Source organism: Rattus norvegicus, chromosome 13, assembly GCF_036323735.1.
Source record: "Rattus norvegicus strain BN/NHsdMcwi chromosome 13, GRCr8, whole genome shotgun sequence".
Classification (NCBI taxonomy): domain Eukaryota; kingdom Metazoa; phylum Chordata; class Mammalia; order Rodentia; family Muridae; genus Rattus; species Rattus norvegicus.
The window spans coordinates 12,884,927-12,908,197 of record NC_086031.1 but is presented as its reverse complement, the minus strand read 5'-3'; the positions used below and the strand labels follow the sequence as shown (position 1 = coordinate 12,908,197).

Here is a 23,271-nt window from a genome sequence, read left to right as displayed (position 1 = left end):
GGTTCCATTTATTTGGTTTTATGTAGGGTTCCTCTATGCTTCTGGTCATCTTTTTTATTATATTATGGAAGTTTTCTTCTATGACTTTCTTGAAGATATTTTCTGGCCATTTGAACTGGGAAACTTCATCCTCCTTTATCTTTCTTATTCTTAGGTTGGGTCTTTCATTGTGTCCCAATTTAACTGGATATTTTGAGCTAACAATTTTTAACACTTTGCATTTTCTTAACCAATGTATCAGTACCTTCTATGGTATTGTACAGACTGGATTTGTGTGTCAACTTGACACAAGTTGGAGTTATCACAGAGTAAGGAGTTGCTCTTGAGAAAATGCCTCCATGAGTTCCAGCTATGAAGGGATTTTTTTTAATTAGTAATGAAAGGGAATGATCTACCCATTGTGGGTGGTGTTATCCCTGGGCTGGTATTCTTGGGTCCTGTGAGACAGCAAGCTGAAAATGCAGGAGAACCAAACCTGTAAGTAGCAATCCTCTGTGACCTTTCTATCAGCTATTCCTTCTTCACCTGTGTGAGTTCCAGTCTTGAATTTCTTTGATGATGAACATCAATGTGGAATTATAGTCTGAGTAAAGTCTTTCTTCCCCAACTTGCTTCTTGCTCATAATGTCTTGTGCAGAAATAGAATTCCTGATTAAGACAAATTGGTATCTGCATAGTGGGGTATTCCTGTGACAACCTGACCATGTTTTGGGGAAGAACATAGATGGACTTTAATACTTTGGGTTAGAAGAACCATTAGGTGTTAAGAGTTTTGTGGGATGTTAGAAAATAATGTTGAGAACATTGGTGGACTGGCTTATAAATTTCAGAGGGAATATTAAAGACTATCAAAGCCATTGATGTTTTGATTGTGAGGATTCTATGGTTTTAGTTAGTTGGAAATGAGCAATCAGCTGCGGTTAGTAATATACCAGAACTACTACTAAAGTGAAACCTCTGCACTACTGGTAAAATTGATGTTGGTTAGCTGGAACTAAGATATTAGTGATGATTAAAAAAAAAGACCAGCATCATTAAAGTGAAATCTTCTGAGAAGTGTTTTCTAAGAACCCAAAGAGATTGTGTAGCAGAGATAGCTATTGTTGTACTTTTTCTAGAACTGGACTTGATAATATATAAGGGCCAGGATATTCATGTTTTGAAGGCATGAAGGGGACAAGAAGAGCAGCTGAGTCTCTGCATTGTGGGAGGCCATGGATAGCCATTGGTGAAGGTGGACAGCCATTGGTGAAGGTGCAGTCTCAGGTACAATTAATGGCTCAGACTGAAGGGGTCATGCAAAGGAGTGGAGGCTTTGCACCTTGAAGAGAGCCTATGAGAGTCTACGGGTGAAGCCTAGTTGCATTGGAAGACAGCAGTGTTTTGGAGATGCCAAAACAATGAGATTACCACTAAGAAGAACAGCAGCAGTGGAGTACAGGTGTGTGCTACAAAGGAGAGAATGGAGAAGTTATCCAAGCACTTGGAGGAGCCCAGAAGATCATGGTGAATCTCAGATACAGGGCAGTTAATTTGGTTTGCTTTTGATTGTGACTATGCCCTAATAGTTTCCTCCTTTTGAAAGAAAAACTTATTTTAACATGGAGTCCAGACTTAAGATATTTTCAATTGTAAAAAAGACTTTGAATTTTAAAAGAGAATAGATATTTTAAAGGGATAGAAATTTGAATATGTAAGATTTTTAAAGAATATAAAACACTTAAAGTTATTTAGTTATTGGGATGAATAAGAAAGTAAGGATTGAGGCTTGATAGTGATGTGTTTGTGTGTCAAGTTGTACTGGCTTATATTGTGTGTCAACTTCACCCAAGCTGGAGTTATCATAGGGAAAACAGCCTCCCTTGAAGAAATACCTTCATGAAATACACTCTAAGGCATTTTCTCAATTAGTGAGTATCTTAGCTTGGATTTATTGCTACGAACAGACAACATCACCAATGCAACTCTTATAAAAATTGGGGGTGCCTTATAGGTTCAGAGATTCCGTCCATTATCATCAAGGCAAGAACAAGGCAGCATCCAGGCAGACATGGTGCACAAGAAGCTGAGAGTTCTATATCTTCTTCTGAAGGCTGCTAGCAGAATATTGGCTTCTAGGCTAGAGGATGTTGGTAAAGTCCATGCCCACACTGACACTCATACTCCAACAGGGCCATAACTTCTAATAGTAGCACCTGCTGGGCTAAGCATATACAAATGTTCATATTCTATTTCCTGTCCCCTCTAGGCTTGTACAAACATGAGTCTATGGGGACCATACCTAAACCTAGTATAACGCAAAATACACTTATTACAACTTCTGAAGTCCCCATAGTCTATAGCATTCTTATCAATGTTAAAAGTTCAAAGTTCAGTTTCCAATAAGATTCATCCAAAAATGCAACTGTAATCCCCAAGGAAAGACAGACAACCAGCTGGACAAACTCCAAACTCTTCACTCTATGGCTAATGTCAAAGCAGTCTTCAAGTATCCAACTCCTTTTTCATATTGTTAACAGCAACAAACTTCTTTCTTCTGGAATGTTTTACTCCCTCTGAGTAGCTTTCCTCAGTAGATAGCCCACGGCTTTAGCATCTCAAATGTTTTGGAGCCTCCAAGGCAACTTCAAGTTACAGTTTCTTGTTCAAGTGTTGGGTATCCACACATGATCTTTTGGGCTCCTTCAAAGGTCTAGCATCACTTCTCTAGTTCTGTCCTTTGTAGCACTCTAAGCTCAAGTTGATTCTCTCCATTGCAGATGCTGTCCTTGGTGATCATCACATGGTATTGTCATCTCCAATATACTGGGGTCTTCTACTGCAACTAGGCTTCACCAACAGCCTCTCATGATCTCTCTTCATGGTACCTAGCCTCATATATTTTACTTGACTCCTTCAATCCTGGGCTATCAACTGCAACTGCAGCTACACATTCACCAGTTTCCTCCCGTGGCCTCTCACAGTGCCAAGTCTTAGCTATTTTTCATGACCTCTTCATCCCTTCAAAACTAGTACTACCTGGGTGACTCTGACATATTACAAAATATAGCTACAGCAGGAGGTACAACCTTGACTATTTCTGGAACACAACTTCTTTTTGCTCTCAGAAAGCACTTCTTCAGTGATGCTGGTTTCTTTTTTATCATCACTAATTTCTTTAGATAACCAGTATCGATTGTCCCAGTAGTCCCTTCTATGCTGGGATCTAAAGCCAGAGCCACATGGCCAAAGCTGCTGAGTTCTACTGTTTGCTGGGATTAGAACATGCCTCCCCCAACCCTTGTTCTATTACATCAATGCCAGCTTTCTGTTTTTCCAGTTCCTTTACTGACTATGCTTGGCTATCCTGGAACTTGCTCAGTAGACTGACTTTGACCTCAGACTGTCTCCTAAGCACTGGAATTGAAGATGTCATCTACCAAGCCAGGATTTAAGTTTTTCTTCACTGAGAACTTGCTCTATCTCAGGATGGCCTTGAACTTAGTGAACTGTTTGGCTTTATATCCTGGGATTAATGACTTGTTTTACCATGCTTGGTCCTAAACTTAGCTGGGTTGCAATCTTTCCCCAAGGTCACTACGCCCTTAATTCAGTTTAATATCCTTGGACACAGGGTTCAGTTCCATTTCACTTCCTCATGCCTCTTTAATACCACATGTTTTACAGTTTTTTTTTCTAAGCTTACTATGTTTGTTCATAATTCTCTTCATAAAACTTATCCAGAGAACAAAGTCTCTGCTGGGATTTTTTGAGCTTTCTTTTTGTCAATGTAATTAATATAAATCAGCTAGTCTCTCATATAAGGGAAAAAACAGCTACACCATTCACCAAAATATCACAACAGTTTCTAGGCCACATATTGAAATTCTTCTCCTCTGAAAACTCTTGGGTCAGGTCTGAACAGTTGAAATAGTTCTCAGCAACAAAGTCTTCCATATTCTTATTAGAATGGCCCATTAATTCCATTTAAAGCATCCCACTGCTTTCCAAATACAACATCCCAAAATATACATTCTTCCAATCATAACCATGGTCAGGCGTAGCACAGCAATACCCCACTCCTGGTACTAATTTCCGTCTTAGTTTGAGTTTTCTTGTTGTGAACAGATACCATGACCAAGGCAATTCTTATAAGAGCAACATTTAATTGTGGTTGGCATATAGGTTCAGAGATTCAGTCCATTATCATTAAGGCAGAAACAAGGCAGCATCCAGGCAGGCAGGGTACAGGAGAAGCTGAGAGTTCTATATCTTCATCTGAAGGTTGAATACTAGAAGAATACTGGCCTCCAGGGTAGAGGAGTGTGTTAAAACCCATGGCCACAGTGACACACCTATTCCAACAGGGCAATATCTTCAATTATTGCCATTCTCTCGGCCAAGCATACACAAATCACCACAGTTATCGAGTGGGGGAGGGCCTGGCCAATTGTGGGTGGTGCCATCTCTGGGCTGGTAGTCTTTTTTTTTCCCTCTCCCTCTCCCTCTTCCTCTCTCCCTTTTTTCTTTTTATGTTTCCCTAGTTCTCCGTCTCTGACTCTCTAACTCTGTCTCTGACTATCTAGCTCTGACTCTCTTTACCTCTGCATCTTTAACTCTCTGATTCTGTCTCTCTGACTCTCTTTCTGTCTTTCCAACTCACTAACTCTGTCTCTCTCTTTTCTCTCTAACTCTGTTCCTCTCACTTTCACTCTGTCTCTGTCTTTCTCTCTAACTCCTTCTTTCTCTCTCTAGCTCTCTCCCCTGACTTTGCTGGTCTTCATTGGAGGCTCAGCTTGTGAACACTAGCATGGGTAGCAGAGATTCCTTGCTACATGTGTACAGGGTCCCTGAATAGCTCGGAGAGACAGCTCACCAGTGTTTCATGGGAGATGGTTGTTCTTTTGGGCTGGTAGTCTTAACAAGCCAAGCAAGACAAGGAAAGCAAGGCAGTTAGTAATATTCCTCCATGGCCTCTGCATGAGTTGGGTTCCAATCCTGATTTCCTTTGGTGATGTACAGCAATATAGAAGTGCAAGGCAAATAAATCTTCTCCTCCCCAACTTGCTTCTTGCTCATGATGTTTTGTTCAGGAATCAAAACCATAAGTAAAAGAGGTATCTTCTGTGAGCTTCTATGCCTGAGATTCTCTCTTCTCATTCCTGGGTTTTCCATCTCCAGGTTTGTCTCCAGTTTTGATTTTTTTTTATCGTTTCTATTTTCATTTTGTTGCCAACTTATGCAAATGGTAATTTAATATACCCTGTCTCTACTTTAGTCAAACTGGCTCTTTTTCTTGTTTCTTACAGCCCAAGCTGGTTTCAAGTCATTAAGTAGTCAAGGGTGACCCTAAACTTCTGATTCCACAGCATATACATGTTGAGATCTAAACCATAGCTATGCAACACCTTGCCTAGTTTATATTCTCCCAACTATTTATTAGTGGCCTTGTATATGGGAAGCAAACCATCAACTACCTGAGCTACATCCACCAACTAATATATGACACTTTTAATATTCCTTCATGTTTGGCTTTTTCCTACACTACTAATTGAAATTTCCTTACTGAATTTAAAATCTACCCACATCTCTTTAGTGCTGTTCTCTCTTCATTTCCTCTCCCCTTGGTATTTACCAACCTTTATAACTCTTTCCATTTCTCTGTTGTTCCCCAGCATTTCAACTCTGTTCATTTCTCCAAGGCTTTACAATGAAGTTTGCAGACAGTTATAAAGAAAGTACATTCCTTCTTCTCCTTGCATACCCCTGTTCCATGAAGGTATATTTTCCTTAGAAAGCCTATTCTTCTTTCCATTTCTTTCATTCTCTCTCTCTCTCTCTCTCTCTCTCTCTCTCTCTCTCTCTCTCTCTCACCATTTTTCTTGGAAAAGCATGATCACTCTTTCTTTAGCACAGGGCTTCCTGTAATAGTATTTTCCTATTTATTTTGTTTTCAATACTATTCCAGAGTTTGGAATAGAGTTGAGTCAACATACAGCTTTTCTCAGGGCATTAATGCAATTATTTTTATATCTTTAGTTTCCTAGAAGCTGTTGACTTTTCCTTGCCCCTCTACCTAGAATCTCAGACAGCCTTTTACAGAGAACATTGTGACCTTAAAACATGAAGAGATGAGTTGGTTTGAACAATGCTGACATACTTTTCCCTTTAAGATTGTGAAGCTAAATGTGGAATGATACTGAAAATAAAGTCAGTGCTGTGTGGTTGTTTATACTGACTGTTTTTCATATTTCCATATGAAAAAATGGCCCTTATTTGTTTGATTTTTTATTGTTTTTCAGGGCAATGTCACCTTTTCCTGCTCAGAACCACAAATTGTGCCTATCACATTTGTCAACTCCAGGAGCAGTTATTTGTTCCTGCCTGGAACACCCCAAATTGATGGTCTGTCAGTGAGCTTTCAGTTTCGAACATGGAATGAGGATGGTTTGCTTCTGTCCACAGAGCTTTCTGAAGGCTCAGGGACCTTGCTGCTCATCCTGGAGAGTGGGACTCTGAGACTCTTGATTAAGAAAGTGACAGGACATGGAACTGAAAGTCTCACAGGTACGGTATTTGTTGTTTTCTTCTATAAGTGTCCTTTCCCTCTCCTTCCTTTCTTCTTCACATTCCCAATCTTCTCATCATCCTCTTCTCCCCCTTTCTTCTTGCTTCACTCCCCTATTCTTTTCTCGTTTCCTTTGTATATAAAGGTTACTTGACCAACCAAGGTCAAGTTTCTGCCTAAAATATATCGAACCATACACAGGGATAAAGGATTATACAGTGTTGGAAAATATACTGTAAATGTCAAGAAGATTGCCTTCCTTCATACGCATTAATTAACAAACAGAAGGTCCTAAGTTTGAATTAACATGAATCCTTCAACATGTCACTCAACTGCTTCACTGTAGTATAACTGAAAAGTGGGAGTTACCTTTCACATACAGAAATATTCCATACACTCTGTGATATCTGTAGAGTAGCCTGCTTGGTCCTGCATATGGATCACTTATACTATGTAATCGTTACAATGGTCACTCCAGGGAAAGTCTATTGTTTTCAAATTTTACATATTACAGAAATGTCTCCAGAACCACAAGTTCCATAATGACAGAACTGCAATTTCAATTACAATTTGTGTGGATTTCCTGTCATATTTCTATAATATCATGGGATTATATTTTACAGTCTCCATGTTCTATATCATATTAATTGGTGAACTTTAACAATTGTATTTCTTAATTGTACATTGAACTACCTGAGGACCCAGAAATCCCTCTCTTGGGCATACACCCAAAAGATGCCCCAACATATAACAAAGACACATGCTCCTCTATGTTCATAGCAGCCTTATTTATAATAGCCAGAAGCTGGAAAGAACCCAGATGCCCTTAGACAGAGGAATGGATACAGAAAATGTGGTACATCTACACAATAGAATATTACTCAGCTATCAAAAACAATGACTTTATGAAATTCATAGGCAAGTGAATGGAACTGGAAAATATCATGCTGAGTGAGGCAACCCAATCACAGAAAAACACACATGATATGCACTCATTGATAAGTGGATGTTAGCCCAAATGCTTGAATTACCCTAGATACACAGAACACATGAAACTCAAGAGGGATTACCAAAATGCGAGTGCTTCACTCCTTCTTTAAAAGGGGAACAAGAATACCCTTGGCAGGATAGGGAGGCAAAGTTTAAAACAGAGGCAGAAGGAACACCCATTCAGAGCCTGCCCCACATGTGGCCCTTACATATACAGCCACCCAATTAGATAAGATGGATGAAACAAAGAAGTGTAGACTGACAGGAACCAGATGTAGATCTCTCCTGAGAGACACAGCCAGGATACAGCAAATACAAAGGCGAATGCCAGAAGCAAACCACTGTACTGAGAACAGGACCCTCATTGAAGGAATCAGAGAAAGGACTGGAAGAGAGTGAAGGGGTTCGAGATCCCATATGAACAACAATGCCAAGCAACTAGAGCTTCCAGGGACTAAGCCACTACCCAAAGACTCTACATGGACTGACCCTGGGCTCCAACCTCATAGGTAGCAATGAATAGCCTAATAAGAGCACCGGCGGAAGGGGAAACCCTTGGTCTTGCCAAGCCTGAACCCCCAGTAAACGTGATTGTTGGGGGGAGGGCGGTAATGAGGAAAGAATGGGGAGGGGAACAACCATATAGAAAGGGGGGAGGGGTTACAGGAATGTTAGCCTGGAAACCGGGAAAGGGAATAACAATCGAAATAAGAAATACTCAAGTTAATAAAGATAAAAAAAATTGTATTTCTTAAGCACATTTTAAAGATACTAGGTAAAAACTGATATATGATGCTTATAGATAAGATGAAGCCTTTCAAAATATACCTAAGTTGGATGAAGTATGAGAAACCATCTCTTGTGTGTGTGTGTGTGTGTGTGTGTGTGTGTTTGTGTGTCCATATGTGGTACACTTTGTGTCCATATGTGTCCATATTTTCTACATGTCATCTGTGTGAAAATGTGCACACTGAATCCAGAAGACGAGTTACAGGTAGTTGTAAGCTACACAACATTCATGGTAGGATCCAAATTGGCTTCATCTGAAAAGAGAGCAATTGCTTTAAGTTACTATGTTATCTCAGGAGCTTCCAAACTGAATTTCTTAAACATGGAAGGGTAGAACATTGTCCATCTCTCTCCATTGGCTCCGTTATCTATCTTAAGGATATTTCTAGGCCATCAAGAGGCAATATTTTCTTAAATAGTACGTACTAAATGTGGTTGGGTCATTTTTCTAAGCTGGGGCTGAGGCATGTGAATCTGCCAACAAACCCTGTGAGAAATCCAAAGATGAAATAATTCAATTCTATCTTCTGTTGCAGTGCTGTGGACTGTCATCCAGCATTGCATTTATACAGTGCATTGGTTTCTATTAGAAGCTATTCTTCTCCTATTGTTACATCAATTTTATTACTCAAATGAACTAGGTAAATTAAGTTAAATATTAAAGAATATGATGTAATGGTCACAGTCTGTTTACGCATAGAGAAATGCTCAAGTGCATGTATATGGTGAGACAGGGTACCTGGAGGTTATTTTATGCCTTACAGTAACACTCTTCAAGATACTGTCTTGACAAAGTGTTTCTCACTGCCAGTTCAGTGAAGAATTTATTTCAGCTCACAGCTTGAGGTACATTGTCAGGTGGCAGGAGCTTGAGGTAGATGGTTGGGAATGTGGCATCTGCAGTACAGAAAATGAGAGAGATGAATACTTAGCTCATTTTCTCCTTTTTATTGAGTGCAGGGCTTCAGGCAGTGGAATACTGCTACCCACACTGAAAATGGGTCTTCCCACCTCAATTAACTTAGTGCTGAAACTCTCAAAGTCATGCTCTGAGTTGATCCTAAATCCTCTAATATTTTAAGTCTTTAATAATTGTGACAATATCCAAAATAGAAGCCATAGGCTTTTTGTGACCTAATCTTGGTTATGGCATCCTACCACTTCTACCACATTCTCTTCATTGGATGTCAAGAAATAAGACCACCTGTCTTAATTAGGGTTTTACTGCTATGAAAAGACACCATGGCCAAGATAGATCTTTTAAAGACAACATTTAACTGGGACTGGCTTACAGTTTCAGAATTTCAGTCTATTATCAACAAGGTGAGAGCATGCAGCATCCAGGCAGATTGCGGAAGGAGGATCTGAGAGTTCTACATCTTCATTCAAAGACAGACAGGAGAAGACTGACTTCCTGGGAGCTAGGAAGAAAGTCTTAAAGCCATAGAGACATACTTACTCCAACAAGGCTACAACTACTCCAACAAGGATACATCTCCAACTAGTGTCACTTCCTAGGAGAAGCATACTCATGCCACTACACCAATTCATGGTTATGTGTATTAATTTGACAAGTATACCTCAATAAAGAGGGATAAGTCACTGGAAATCAACTAAGAGTCTACCATAGGAAAAACAAAGAAAATATTTTCCAAGCTTTAGAGACAAGTTAATCAGGAATGTGTTTGTATCAACAGCACAAGGATGTTAATTTAAACCCAAGACATGATTTAAAAAAAATGTCCATGATGGCATACACGTCTGACCTAGGGTGGGTAGAGAAAGAAGAATCCTTGGGTCTTGCTGGTCAGATAGCCCAGTGTAATCAGTAAGCTCCAGGCAAGTAAGAGACCTTGTCTCAGAGAAGGCAGATTATGTTCTTTAGGGTAAAACCTAATGCTGTCTTCTGGTTTCCACGTGTTTGCTCTTATGTGAGTGTTCTTCTGTACTGCACACCAAAACACATAAACAACCATAAAATTTCTTTATAAAGCTATGACAATCATCAATGAGAGAGAAAAAAATGCCTGAAACATCTAGCATAGTGTTGAGAGGTTGACTTATAAATGCCTGCTTCCTCCATACTGTGTCAGGACCTCTCGATTGAAGAGTCACATTAACAGGGTTGTAAAAGCTTTGAGCAGATATGTGCAGACAGAAGAGGATTCTAATATTTTCTAGATTCCTGCAAACAGAGTTGAATTAATCACTTTGAGTGATAATATTTTTCATGTCCATAGTTATAAAACTTTATCTATGATGCTTGTTATTTGGAGAACATAAATATGACTTGTCCCTGTGCTTTTTCTACTAATTAGTAAATGTTTGAGCCCAAAGATTTGTAGGCCTTGAATCACAAATACAGTTTTACTATGCTGCAGACCCTATTGGTCCTTTGCTCTGAAAGAACCCAGGAGCTGCTTCTATTTTTAAGAAAATGCCAGTCCATTAACCCACATTATTTATTGATAGAGAGGCTGGTAAGAGCTGCCAGGTGACCCAGTTATAAGGGAGAAAAATCATTATATCATTTCAGATATGTCTCTCAAGTTCTGGATCAAGTGGACGGACATTAAATGAGCAGCTAAAATGGTAAGAGAGATGGCTCAGAGGTTAAGAGTACAGGCTGTTCTTCCAGAGGTCTTGAGTTTCAATCCTAGCAACCACATGGTGGCTCACAAGCATCTGTAATGAGATCCGATGCCCTCTTCTGGTGTGTCTGAAGACAGCTACAATGTACTTAGAATAAATAAATAAATCTTTAAAAAAAGAAGAAGAAGAAGGAGAAGAAGAAGAAGAAGAAGGAGAAGAAGAAGAAGAAGAAGAAGAAGAAGAAGAAGAAGAAGAAGAAGAAGAAGAAGAAGAAGAAGAAGAAGAAGAAGAAGAAGAAGAAGAAGAAGTTTAGCCTATAATACGTTTCCCCAAGAGGATTTTTCTATACTTCAGGAAATTTGAATCTGTTAATTTGTCTTTCAAATAGACTAAAATCTTTTTCCTCTAAATATTCTACAAAGAAAGCAACCTTCTAAAAAAGCCAAAATGAGCACTATAGAATGTTGTGGCTTTAATGTATGAACAAACTTATTTTGAAAATAATTGAGATCTTATTGAATTTATGAGGGGAAAAGAAATACATATACAATTGGCAATTGTCTTAGAATCCTCTGTGTGTGTGTGTGTGTGTGTGTGTGTGTGTGTGTGTGTGTGTGTGTGTGTGTGTGTGTGTGTGTTAGTTTGGGTGCCCATTGCTGAGAAGAGTCACCATGACAAAGTCAATTCTAAGGGATAGGATTTACTTGTGTCTGGCTTAAAGGTTCAGGGGCAAGAGAGGAAGCATGGAAGCATCCAGGCAGGCATGGTACTAGAGAAGGAGCCAAGAGTCCTATATCTTGATTTGAAGGCAATCACTAGAAGACTGTCTTTCAGAAAACTAGGAGAGTCTCATCTACACTAGTTGGAACTTTGAGGTTAACCTCCACAGTGATGTGCTTCTTACAACTAGGCTACCCCTCTAATAGTGCCACTTCCCATGGCCCAAGCAAATTCAAATTCCACTGAGCTTGTGTGTGTGTGTGTGAGTGTGTGTGTGTGTGTGTGTGTGTGTGTGTGTGTGTGTGTGTGTTGTGCATGTACATATCTATATATTCCCAGGTCACATGTGCCTTTACCTAGGCATGGGAATAAAAGTGGGATGTAGGGATGTAGTGCTTTATCATTCTGCTTTATTCTTCTAAGATATCATCTCTCACTCTACCTAGAACTAAGGAGGCAGCCACCAAGGTCCAGGAATCTCCTGTCTCCACCTTTCAGGTAGTCAAGGTTACAGACCCCCATGTGGCCATATAAGGCTTTTGATGTACTCCACATTCTTTATCAGGTCCTTATGCTTGCAGACTTCGTATCTAATGAGCCATCTCTTCAAAACATTTTAAAGGCTAACAGGCCTCTCATTGATATGTGGTGTTTCTTAAAAACCTGAGTGTGACCCTCTTTTTGATTGCTCAGATTTCAGAGCACTACCTGTGAACAGTTCAGTGTTTCTCATATCTCTGTCTGAGAGGGAAATTGATTCTTGGGGAAAGGATAACATATTTGTTCTTTTCAACTTTTTATATAAGGACCCTGCAGATCCAAGGTGTTTGGGACCTTATACAGTGAAAGTGACAGAAGTGTTTGCAAAGAAAATACACTTCTCACTTAGAAAGAATCTGAATTCCATTGCTCTGAATGATGGCATTTGATAAAGATCAATAGTGCAATAATATGAGTGGTTTGTATTTTTTCTTTGACTCTTTTATTGAAGTTCTCATAGATGTGATTATAAAGAAAGAAAAAAAAGATCCCCATATCTCTATCAAAGTGTTAAGACTGGATTCATTAATTATTATACAGGCCCTGATTTTAGGTGGACTTATCACAATAATTAATACTAAACAAATCCCATCAAATTTCATGATAGGATCATGTTAAGAATTGCACACCCAGAAGAAAAGTAAAAATGATTAAGATGGTGAGCTAAAGAAACCAAGACGCCCTTGCCCCTAAAGCCTTTCATAGAGATGATGATATGAAATTTTGGGGTGATTTCTAGCAAAGTATGATAGAGTTTTGGCCTAATTTTCTAGAACTCCTTGTACAAAGTGCTTTAAAGAGGATTAGTGATTCCAGACTATATTCTCTCTGATTCACAGTTTCCTGCCTGTTAGTGTGCTAAAATACACAATAAAAGCAATGAAGGGAGGAATGCTTACATTACCTCATAAGTTCAGAGTACAAGTCTCTCATGGTGGAAATGGGATGGCATCAGAGGCTTGACAGAGATAGTCCCATGGCATCCCCTGTTAGAGTACAGAGTAATGGGTACTGTTTGAGGTTAGTTCACTTTTTCTTTTATACAGTTTAAAGCCTAAGCTAAGGAATGATATCATCCTCAGTGTGAGGATCTTCCTATCTAATCAAGGAAAATTAACTCCTCATAGGCATACACAGAGCCTTACTTTACCAAAAAAATCCCTCACAGATTGGCCTGGAAATTTACCTTTTAGGTGATTTCATATCCCATCAAGATAACAATTATTACCATGGAATTGTTCTTTGTGAAAGAGGACAGTGAAATCAACCCGAATAAGGACACAGAGACATTTAGACTTGAATTTGGTTTTACTGTCAGTTCCTTAAATAACATCTATAAAGAAGTTCCTAATGGATGTGAATGCTCTGTTGTTCAACTCTTTAGGGAATAACAAGAAACTTGCTGCTTAAGTTCTAACATTGTGTCTTTTGTTCCCAAATATTTTTCTCAGTGGGCTCATTCTGGAGCTAGGTGGACTTCACACAAGATGGCAGGAGAGTCTAATTTTTTGTTTGTTGATTTTTTTTGGTTTGTTATTTTATGGACATCTGATCTATTTTAACTGAGTTTGCTTAAGCATCATAATGTATATGTGTTGATATATCATTATACATTTGTGAGAATTTTGTATATAACAATGTTATGCATCATGTATCTGATGAACACATGTGGACTTCATAGGTAGACATTAAATGCCTTCTACTGTCATTTACCTTAGTTCTGTTTATATTTTTACTTTTTGTTTGTTTTTTTGGGAGTTTGGTTTTGTTTCATTGTGTTTGTGAGGATTTCTAATTTAATGTGAAGCTCCCAGGGTTAGCTACACTATCCAGTGAACTCCAGGACCCTGTTCTATCGATCCCTCAGTAATGGTATTATAGGCTTAGGCTGCCAAGCTCATATTTTGTCTTTTCAGATTCTATACTCAAGTCTATGTGTCCACAGCAGGCACTTTGCCCACTGATACATCAAAACTTATTTTTTTATTTCTTTTTCTTCTTTTCTTGTTGTCCACGCTCTCCTTATCTCCTCTACTCTTTCCTCTAGTCTTCTTTCTTCCTTATCTTCCGTTCTTCCCTTTTCCTCCCTCCTCTTATCCATTACTCCATACTTCCTCTTTTTTTCTGTCTCTCTTCCTCTCTACCTTCCACTTCCCTCTCCATTCTTCATCCCTCCCTCCATCTCTCCTTTCTTTGTTTTGTTTCTTTCATTTTGTTTTTTGAGATTTCTTTCAAGACCTTGCTATATAGCCCAGCTATACTTGACTTATACTTTTTTTTTTTATTTTGGCCTCATTTCTTTGAGTGCTGGAGTTATAGGGATAATTGGCCATGCTAATCTAACATACTATCATTTTTATTCTTATGTGTGTGATTCTGTGATTATGGTCTTTGTGTGATCATGTGTGAGGCTGTCAAGTATATGTGTACTCTGGTGCATGGTAGCAGTTAGATGACTATCAGGTTTTAGTCCTCAAGCTGCCGTTTTTGATACAGCATGCAAGTCTAGCTAGCCCACGAGCTTCAAGGAATTTTCTTATTCCCTCCACCAATTTTGTTTCTAGAGTGTTAGGGTTACTGACAGCACGACCATATCTGATTTATGAGGCCTCTGGAGATCTGAAATTAGAACCTCATACATAGTTGGGATTTTATGCATTAGGCCCATATTCTATTTTTAAGGATACTTTTAAAAGTCTCAAAGAGATGCTTAGGATGAAGTCTGATATTGTAAAAGTCTTTAAGAATAAAAGGAAAACAGAATATTTAATGAAAGTAAAGAAGGTTCTTGCTTCATTTCATAAACAAAATTTTGAATGTCATATAAACTATTAAGTAATATGAGAAGAAAAATAGCTCTTCTCTCCCCTTCTAAGTTATGGGTAATTCTTGTGACTTTTACTTTTTATCCTCAGGTAATTTTTTTATTTTGTTCTTAATTGAATATTTTATTTATTTACATTTCAAATGTTATCCCCTTTCTTGGTTTCCCTTCCAGAATCCACCTATCCCATCATCCCTCCCTCTGCCTCTATGAGGGTGCTGCCCCATCCACTCATCCACTCCCAGCTCCTGACCCTGGCTTTCCCCTACACTGGGGTATCCATCCTTCCCAGAACCAAGGGCTTCTCCTCCCACTGATGTCCTAGAAGACCAACTTCTACTACATATGGCGCTGGAGCCATGAATCTCTCCATGTGTACTCTTTGGTTGGTGGTTTAGTCTCTGGGTGCTCTGGGGATTCAGGTTGGTTGATATTACTGTTTTACTTTTCTTAGGGCAAAACTCAAGCCTATAATGGAAAAAAAGGTATGAAAAATGAAGTTCAAAAAGGAAAGCATGAAGTTCCAGCTTTTAAAATCACTTTAATTGAGTGCTTTTTCCTCTCCACTGAAGACAGATTTAGAGCTAGAGAGCAAGCTTTTTGTCCAGGGGATTATTGAACAGAGCTCTGCTTGGCTGCAAAGCCAGGGAATTTCATTCTGGAGGCCCCTCTGTCCTCTATAACAAAAAGGAAAGTATGTTCTGGATTTACAGATACTTTAGATAATCTTACCTACAAGAACTCAAAGAGAAAAGTAGGTCAGCCTTGTCCTTTGGTATTTTTAAGGTCAGCAAATCAAACATTTTCTTTTGAAGATGGGCCAATTTGATTTGATACAAAGTATCAGGAGCCAAATCACTTAAATACAAAACCCCTCATCTAAACAAAGTTGTATCAATTTCAAAGATTGATTATAGCTGTGTCAAAATTTTATATATATATATATATATACATATATATTTAACTATATTGCATATCAGATATTTTTCCCTCAATTTATTTTATATAATTTGTATACAATACATCATACACATTTTTAAGATGAACATGTTTGCGTCAGATTTGTTCAGCACATATTCACATTTGACATTCTTATCTCAGGGATCCTTAGAGGCTCTTTCCAAATCAGTTTCTAACTCAAGACCCAGGATCATCACTTTTTGCTTTCTGCAACTACAGATTATTTTTGTGGTTTTTACAATTTCAGGTACGCAGGAGTCATACTCTATATTTTGAGAATCATTTGCACTTTACAGAAATAACCCATAGTGGGTTGCGTTGCTGAGGTGGCGCTGGGTAGGACGGCAGAACTTGTTTATCTGTTATCTTTTGAGGAACTCTAGCTGTTTCCATTGTTTGGTCATTATGAGTACTCAATGAATAAAGCATTCAATTTGAAAGACTTCTTTCTTTGTAAAAACATACTTTCTTTCTATTATATAATTACCTTTGAGCATAATTTTTGAGTCATATGGAAAATATACATATATGTGTGTGTATATATATATATACACACACACACACACACACACACACACACACACATATATATATATATATATATATTTCCATCTTTATTAAATTGGGTCTTTCTTCTTTACATTTCAAAAGTTATTTCCTTTCCCGGTTTCCATGCTAACATCCCCCTACCCCCTACCCCTCCCTTTCTATATGGATGTTCCCCTCCCAATCCTCCCCCTTTTACCGCCCTCCCCACAAGAATCCCGTTCACTGGAGGTTCAGTCTTGGCAGGACCAAGGGCTTCCCCTTCCACTGGTACCCTTTCTAGGTAATTTATTGCTACCTATGCATTTGGAGCCCAGGGTCAGTCCGTGTGTAGTCTTTGGGTAGTGGCTTTGTCCCTGGAAGCTCTGGTTAGTTGGCATTGTTGTTCATATGGGGTCTCAAGCCCCTTCAGCTCTTTAAGTCCTTTTTCTGGTTCCTTCAACGGGGGTCCCGTTCTCAGTTCAATGGTTTGCTGCTGGCATTCGCCTATGTATTTGTCGAATTCTGGCTGTGTCTCTCAGGAGACATCTTTTCATTACAAATTGAACCAGTAAAAAAAATAGTGTTATGAAGTATTGATGAAATAATTTTATGATTGGGGTTTACCAAAAATGAGAAACTTTATTAAATGGCTACAGCAAAGAGAACCACTGATCTAGAGGGAACAGACAGTATATCTTGATTTTAAAAAGAAATGTGTGCATTATTTTTCAAAGATTTTATATTCAAAATATTAAATATATTATAAATATAATATTTCATTTTCCATAGATAGTGTCTGAAGAACCTAATTCTAAAGTAATTAGGCATGCAGCCAACATGTGACATGCCAATACTTTATGCCGCCATTGTTTATAATAGTGAAGTTTCAAAATGATTAGTATTTCTAATAGCACTGAATTAGTTAGATTACATATGGTACTCTTAGAAGTTAAAATATATTTTTTGAAAAAAAAATAAAAATGGTACTAGTATCTCAGAGAGTGAAATGCCCAAGTTTCCCAAGATACTTACTAAAATGCAGGCTAGCGAGTTGTCTCAGCATCCATGACCACTTGCTACCCTTCTAGAGCATTTGAGTTCAGTTCCCAGCACTCCTCAGCAATTTTATATAAATGTCTATAGTATCTATGGTCTGATCCATGCAATGGGGTCATATAATTTACAGCCTCTGGTCTTAATTAACAATTTGTCTGTGTAAGCCTCCTGTACCCACTGGAGTGAAAAGTGACTGTGTACTACAGACTGAGTCATGTTTTTGTGTTTCCCTTGGAATCCATAGAGCCATATCCTGCCTTTGTAACAGAGGTGCTTGTATGTATCAGATGTATTGATGGAGCATTCAAGCAGCTGAAACTCCAGTGTCAAATGTCACCAGCAAACTCTATCCCTGCACTGTATACACGTTACAGGTTCATGCTTTCCTAGTTGTGTAAACCTGGCTCATGATTCAAGGCACCATGGATCTGGAAGTCTTTGGTCAGCATATGGGACAGTGGCCATATGGTGTTGTCATCATTAGTGTCTGACTGAATAACTGAGCTTGAATGTGAGAGTGCTGATTTTCTACTGTAGACTGAAACATCCAATTTTAATTTCTACATACTAAAATTATTTTCAAGCCTGAAACCATTTCTATCCCCTAAGGTGCACTTCATCATGAACAAGTTCTGTGCACTAATTATTCATCCTGTTCTTACATGCATAAAGCTAACTAGCAGAAGATTTTCAGAAAAATATTCATATTTAAATACATGTTTCCTAATTCTATGTGGATGACCAAAAGTAAAATATATGCTACCTTTGATACATATAAGCACCTTTGTTTCAAAATAATATTTTCAAATACACAAGATTCTATTTTCTCATTCTACTCATTACAGTAAAATGTTGGGTTTCAGAAACATGGAATCTTAGTTCTTCCAAGTTCTAACTCTTCAGGATTCCACTCTCAGTGTGAAACAGGTCAATACACAGCACTTTAAAGTATAGTCAAAATACAAATTTCTGTGTGTACATAAAATCACACTAGAATATTGTGTGTGCTTGAAGGTATGAGCATGCCTATATTTGCAGCTGACTTCTAAAACAAGGAGAGTATTTGAACTGTGATTTTACAAAAAGGAATTGAAGGAGCTGATCCTATCTCAGGATGTATTGTTATTCCACCTCTCTGAAAGACTCATTCAACCACATAGTTGCAGCATCCTGTAAGTTAAGAACAACCACTATATCTCTGTTGACAATGTCCTTTGCCTTACAAAAGCTTTTCGACTTCGTAAGGTTCCTTAAACTTAGTTTCTAATTTACTGGTATTCTGTTCAAAAAGTTGTCTATTGTACAAATGCATATAACAGTCAAACACAGAAAAACCTAGATAATGATATTAGAAAGTATCAGATCATAGGATTTTTATATGAAAAGATAAAGGAAGGCTATGGCTTCTACAGGTATACCTGAACAATCTCCTGTGATGTTGTGCATCATCAATAACATTAGATGGTAGTCTATGACTAGAGTAAAATTCTATGGTTGTTGTATACTCCCATCCTACTTTGACCTATGCCTAGCCTAATCTTTTGTTCCTGGATACTACCCAGACTCTGGATGGTGAATTACATTTTCCTTCTAGGATTGTCCATAGCTTACCTTCAAATATAACTTCATACATTATGGAGATATATTTAAATTAGTATGCAAATGAAAGAAAAACATACCTACAGTTGCTTTTACCTTAAATGTCCCTGAAAAAAAAAACAAATATTCATTACGTCGAATCACCTGACTGAATATTTACCTCATTAGCACAGTCCCCATGGCCAAGAACCAAATCCTAGCTTGTAAAAGTTTCACTAACAGCAGCATACAGTCAGAGGACTAAAATGACCTATGTTGCTTCTGTATGAAGAAACAATTGCTGGTATAATTTTGAGGTATTTTAACAGGTTTCTTTTTCAGCTTTTTCCTCTGCAGTCACCCATGACTAGATTAATTAATATATAGCATTCCTTTATTTGACACAGTTACTCCATATATTTGTTTTGCCCCCTTTCTTACTAAGACAAAAACTATCAGAAATGGTTTAAGGAAAGAAAATAAGATGTAAGGCAGAGGAGAGAGATGACCCTCATGAACCAGCCCTTCCTGTTTCTTTCAGGCAGAAGCTTAAATGATGGCCGATGGCATTCTGTCAGCATCAATGTCAGGAGAAATCGTGTTACTCTCACTGTGGATAATGATGCTGTTTCCCTAGCTCCAGAAACCTCTGGGCTACAGATTTATTCTGGAAATAGTTACTACTTTGGAGGTAAGTTCCCTGCCTTTGAGATTTCAAATAATGGGACAAGGAACCTAGTCCACCCATGCGTTGTAAACTAGAACACCCTCCCCATAGCTGTGCATGCACACCTGCAGAAGAATTCAAGCACCAAACTAAGGGAAAGCAAAACCTCAGACAACCTTGTAAATATAAATTATCTATGGCAGAAAGAACTAAGGCTACTACAGTTAGGTTACATAACTTAGCAAAAGTGATTTATGTAGCTATTCCAAGCTCCTTGGTGTCACGTTGGAAAGAGGACATTCAGCAAAAAACTTAAAGCAAAGGAGCTGAAAGTCTGCAAATACCCACAAGAAGTAAAACTCAAGTGGGAGGCACCAACACCGAGCTTGACTATTTAGGTCATCAACACTCATGGAGTGTAGAGCAAAGTGGGGAGGAGCTAGAGGCTCTGAGGTATGAGGGGAGAAGCCTTTGACATGTCTGAGTCATAGTTCGTTATAAGGTTTGCTGAACCCTTGCAACACTTCAAATAACACAAACAAAATCAAACTTGGGTGGAAAAGACGTATGTGGTATTTTATCAATTTTATAAAGACACCCATGTTGAGTATTTTAAAAGTATCTTTTATTAAAAGAGAAGGTGTCTAATTCTGAAACCAGTGATCCTTCTTATAGAAGCCACATCTAACTGAGACTTAGTCCATGTGGCTCTCTAAACTAGAGTTCCTATGATACAGTTCCTGGATTCCTTTTCTAGAACAAGCTCACATTCACAATTGCTGGGTGATATAGACAAGAGCAGAATGCATGATTGTGGAAGTTTAGTGATGAAAGTCTTATTCAGCATGTAGAAGGCACTAGTCTTTGTGCACAGCACCACATGTACAAACAACAGCAAGCACACTGGATTGTCTGCTCATGTTTCTACTATCAATATAAAGAGTGATACAACCTGGTTCAGATCTTATAAATGTGAGCATGACCTAAACATTGCACAGGGTAACAGTTACTTCCCATGATGTAATTGAAGATAAACATTGCACAATAACATTCACTGAAGAGATAACAAAACCACTTTTCTCTCAATCTGTGGACAAGAATTCTATCCTTGGTGCCTGTAGTGAAGAAAAGCATGTGCTCCACAATTCTGACTTCCATACATGCATAATGGCACATGCATGCCTGCAGTCTGTCTTGGTCATACATAATAATAAAGATAATAGGTGAGAGAGAGACCCAACCGCCTGGTCAGGTGGGCACTCCTGAGGCTGCAGAGCGGAAGAGACCACCAACACTGCTCACCCCTGCCCACATCCCTGGCCCAAGAGGAAACTGTATAAGGCCTCTGGGCTCCCGTGGGGGAGGGCCCAGGAGCAGCAGGACCCCTGCCTGAGACACCGCCAGAACCTGAAGGAAACAGACCGGATAAACAGTTCTCTGCACCCAAATACCGTGGGAGGGAGAGCTAAACCTTCAGAGAGGCAGACAAGCCTGGGAAACCAGAAGAGACTGCTCTCTGCACACACATCTCGGACGCCAGAGGAAAAAGCCAAAGACCATCTGGAACCCTGGTGCACTGAAGCTCCCGGAAGGGGCGGCACAGGTCTTCCTGGTTGCTGCGGCTGCAGAGAGCCAGTGGGCAGCACCCCACGAGCGAACTTGAGCCTCGGGACCACAGGTAAGACCAAATGTTCTGCTGCAAGAAAGTTGCCTGGTGAACTCAAGACACAGGCCCACAGGAACAGCTGAAGACCTGTAGAGAGGAAAAACTACACGCCCGAAAGCAGAACAATCTGTCCCCATAACTGACTGAAAGAGAGGAAAACAGGTCTACAGCACTCCTGACACACAGGCTTATAGGACAGTCTAGCCACTGTCAGAAATAGCAGAACAAAGTAACACTAGAGATAATCTGATGGCGAGAGGCAAGCACAGGAAGCCAAGCAACAGAAACCAAGATTACATGGCACCATCGGAGCCCAATTCTCCCATCAAAACAAACATGGAATATCCAAACACACCAGAAAAGCAAGATCTAGTTTCAAAATCATTTTGATCATGATGCTGGGGACTTCAGGAAAGACATGAAGAACTCCCTTAGAGAACAAGTAGAAGCCTACAGAGAGGAATTGCAAAAATCCCTGAAAGAATTCCAGGAAAACATAAATAAACAAGTAGAAGCCCATAGAGAGGAGACACATAATCCCTGAAAGAATTCCAAGAAAAAATAAATAAACAAGTAGAAGCCCATAGAGAGGAGACACAAAAATCCCTGAAAGAATTCCAGGAAAACACAATCAAACAGTTGAAGGAATTAAAAATGGAAATAGAAGCAATCAAGAAAGAACACATGGAAATAACCCTGGATATAGAAAACCAAAAGAAGAGACAAGGAGCTGTAGATACAAGCTTCACCAACAGAATACAAGAGATGGAAGAGAGAATCTCAGGAGCAGAAGAGTCCATAGAAATCATTGACTCAACTGTCAAAGATAATGTAAAGTGGAAAAAGATACTGGTCCAAAACATACAGGAAATCCAGGACACAATGAGAAGATCAAACCTAAGGATAATAGGTATAGAAGAGAGTGAAAACTCCCAGCTCAAAGGACCAGTAAATATCTTCAACAAAATCATAGAAGAAAACTTCCCTAACCTAAAAAAAGAGATACCCATAGACATACAAGAAGCCTACAGAACTCCAAATAGATTGGACCAGAAAAGAAACACCTCCCGTCACATAATTGTCAAAACACCAAACGCACAAAATAAAGAAAGAATATTAAAAGCAGTAAGGGAAAAAGGTCAAGTAACATATAAAGGCAGACCTATCAGAATCACACCAGACTTCTCGCCAGAAACTATGAAGGCCAGAAGATCCTGGACTGATGTCATACAGACCCTAAGAGAACACAAATGCCAGCCCAGGTTACGGTATCCAGCAAAACTCTCAATTAACATTGATGGAGAAACCAAGATATTCCATGACAAAACCAAATTTACACAATATCTTTCTACAAATCCATCACTACAAAGGATAATAAATGGTAAAGCCCAACGTAAGGAGGCAAGCTATACCCTAGAAGAAGCAAGAAACTAATCGTCTTGGCAACAAAACAAAGAGAATGAAAGCACAAAAACATAACCTCACATCTAAATATGAATATAACGGGAAGCAATAATCACTATTCCTTAATATCTCTCAACATCAATGGCCTCAACTCCCCAATAAAAAGACATAGATTAACAAACTGGATACGCAACGAGGACCCTGCATTCTGCTGCCTACAGGAAACACACCTCAGAGACAAAGACAGACACTACCTCAGAGTGAAAGGCTGGAAAACAACTTTCCAAGCAAATGGTCAGAAGAAGCAAGCTGGAGTAGCCATTCTAATATCAAATAAAATCAATTTCCAAGTAAAAGTCATCAAAAAAGATAAGGAAGGACACTTCATATTCATCAAAGGAAAAATCCAC

The 23,271-nt window shown here is 38.8% G+C and overlaps 1 protein-coding gene across 3 annotated transcripts in view; it reads left to right on the top strand.

Moving 5' to 3' along the window:
- Cntnap5bl1 (contactin associated protein family member 5B like 1) overlaps nt 1–23,271 on the top strand; it is a 1,004,796-nt gene that overhangs the window by 475,064 nt on the left and 506,461 nt on the right. For all 3 annotated transcript variants that reach the window (NM_001329899.3, XM_063272228.1, XM_063272229.1), the window contains 2 exon segments: nt 6,282–6,546; nt 19,666–19,815. In NM_001329899.3, the coding sequence (NP_001316828.2) occupies nt 6,282–6,546; nt 19,666–19,815 (415 nt within the window).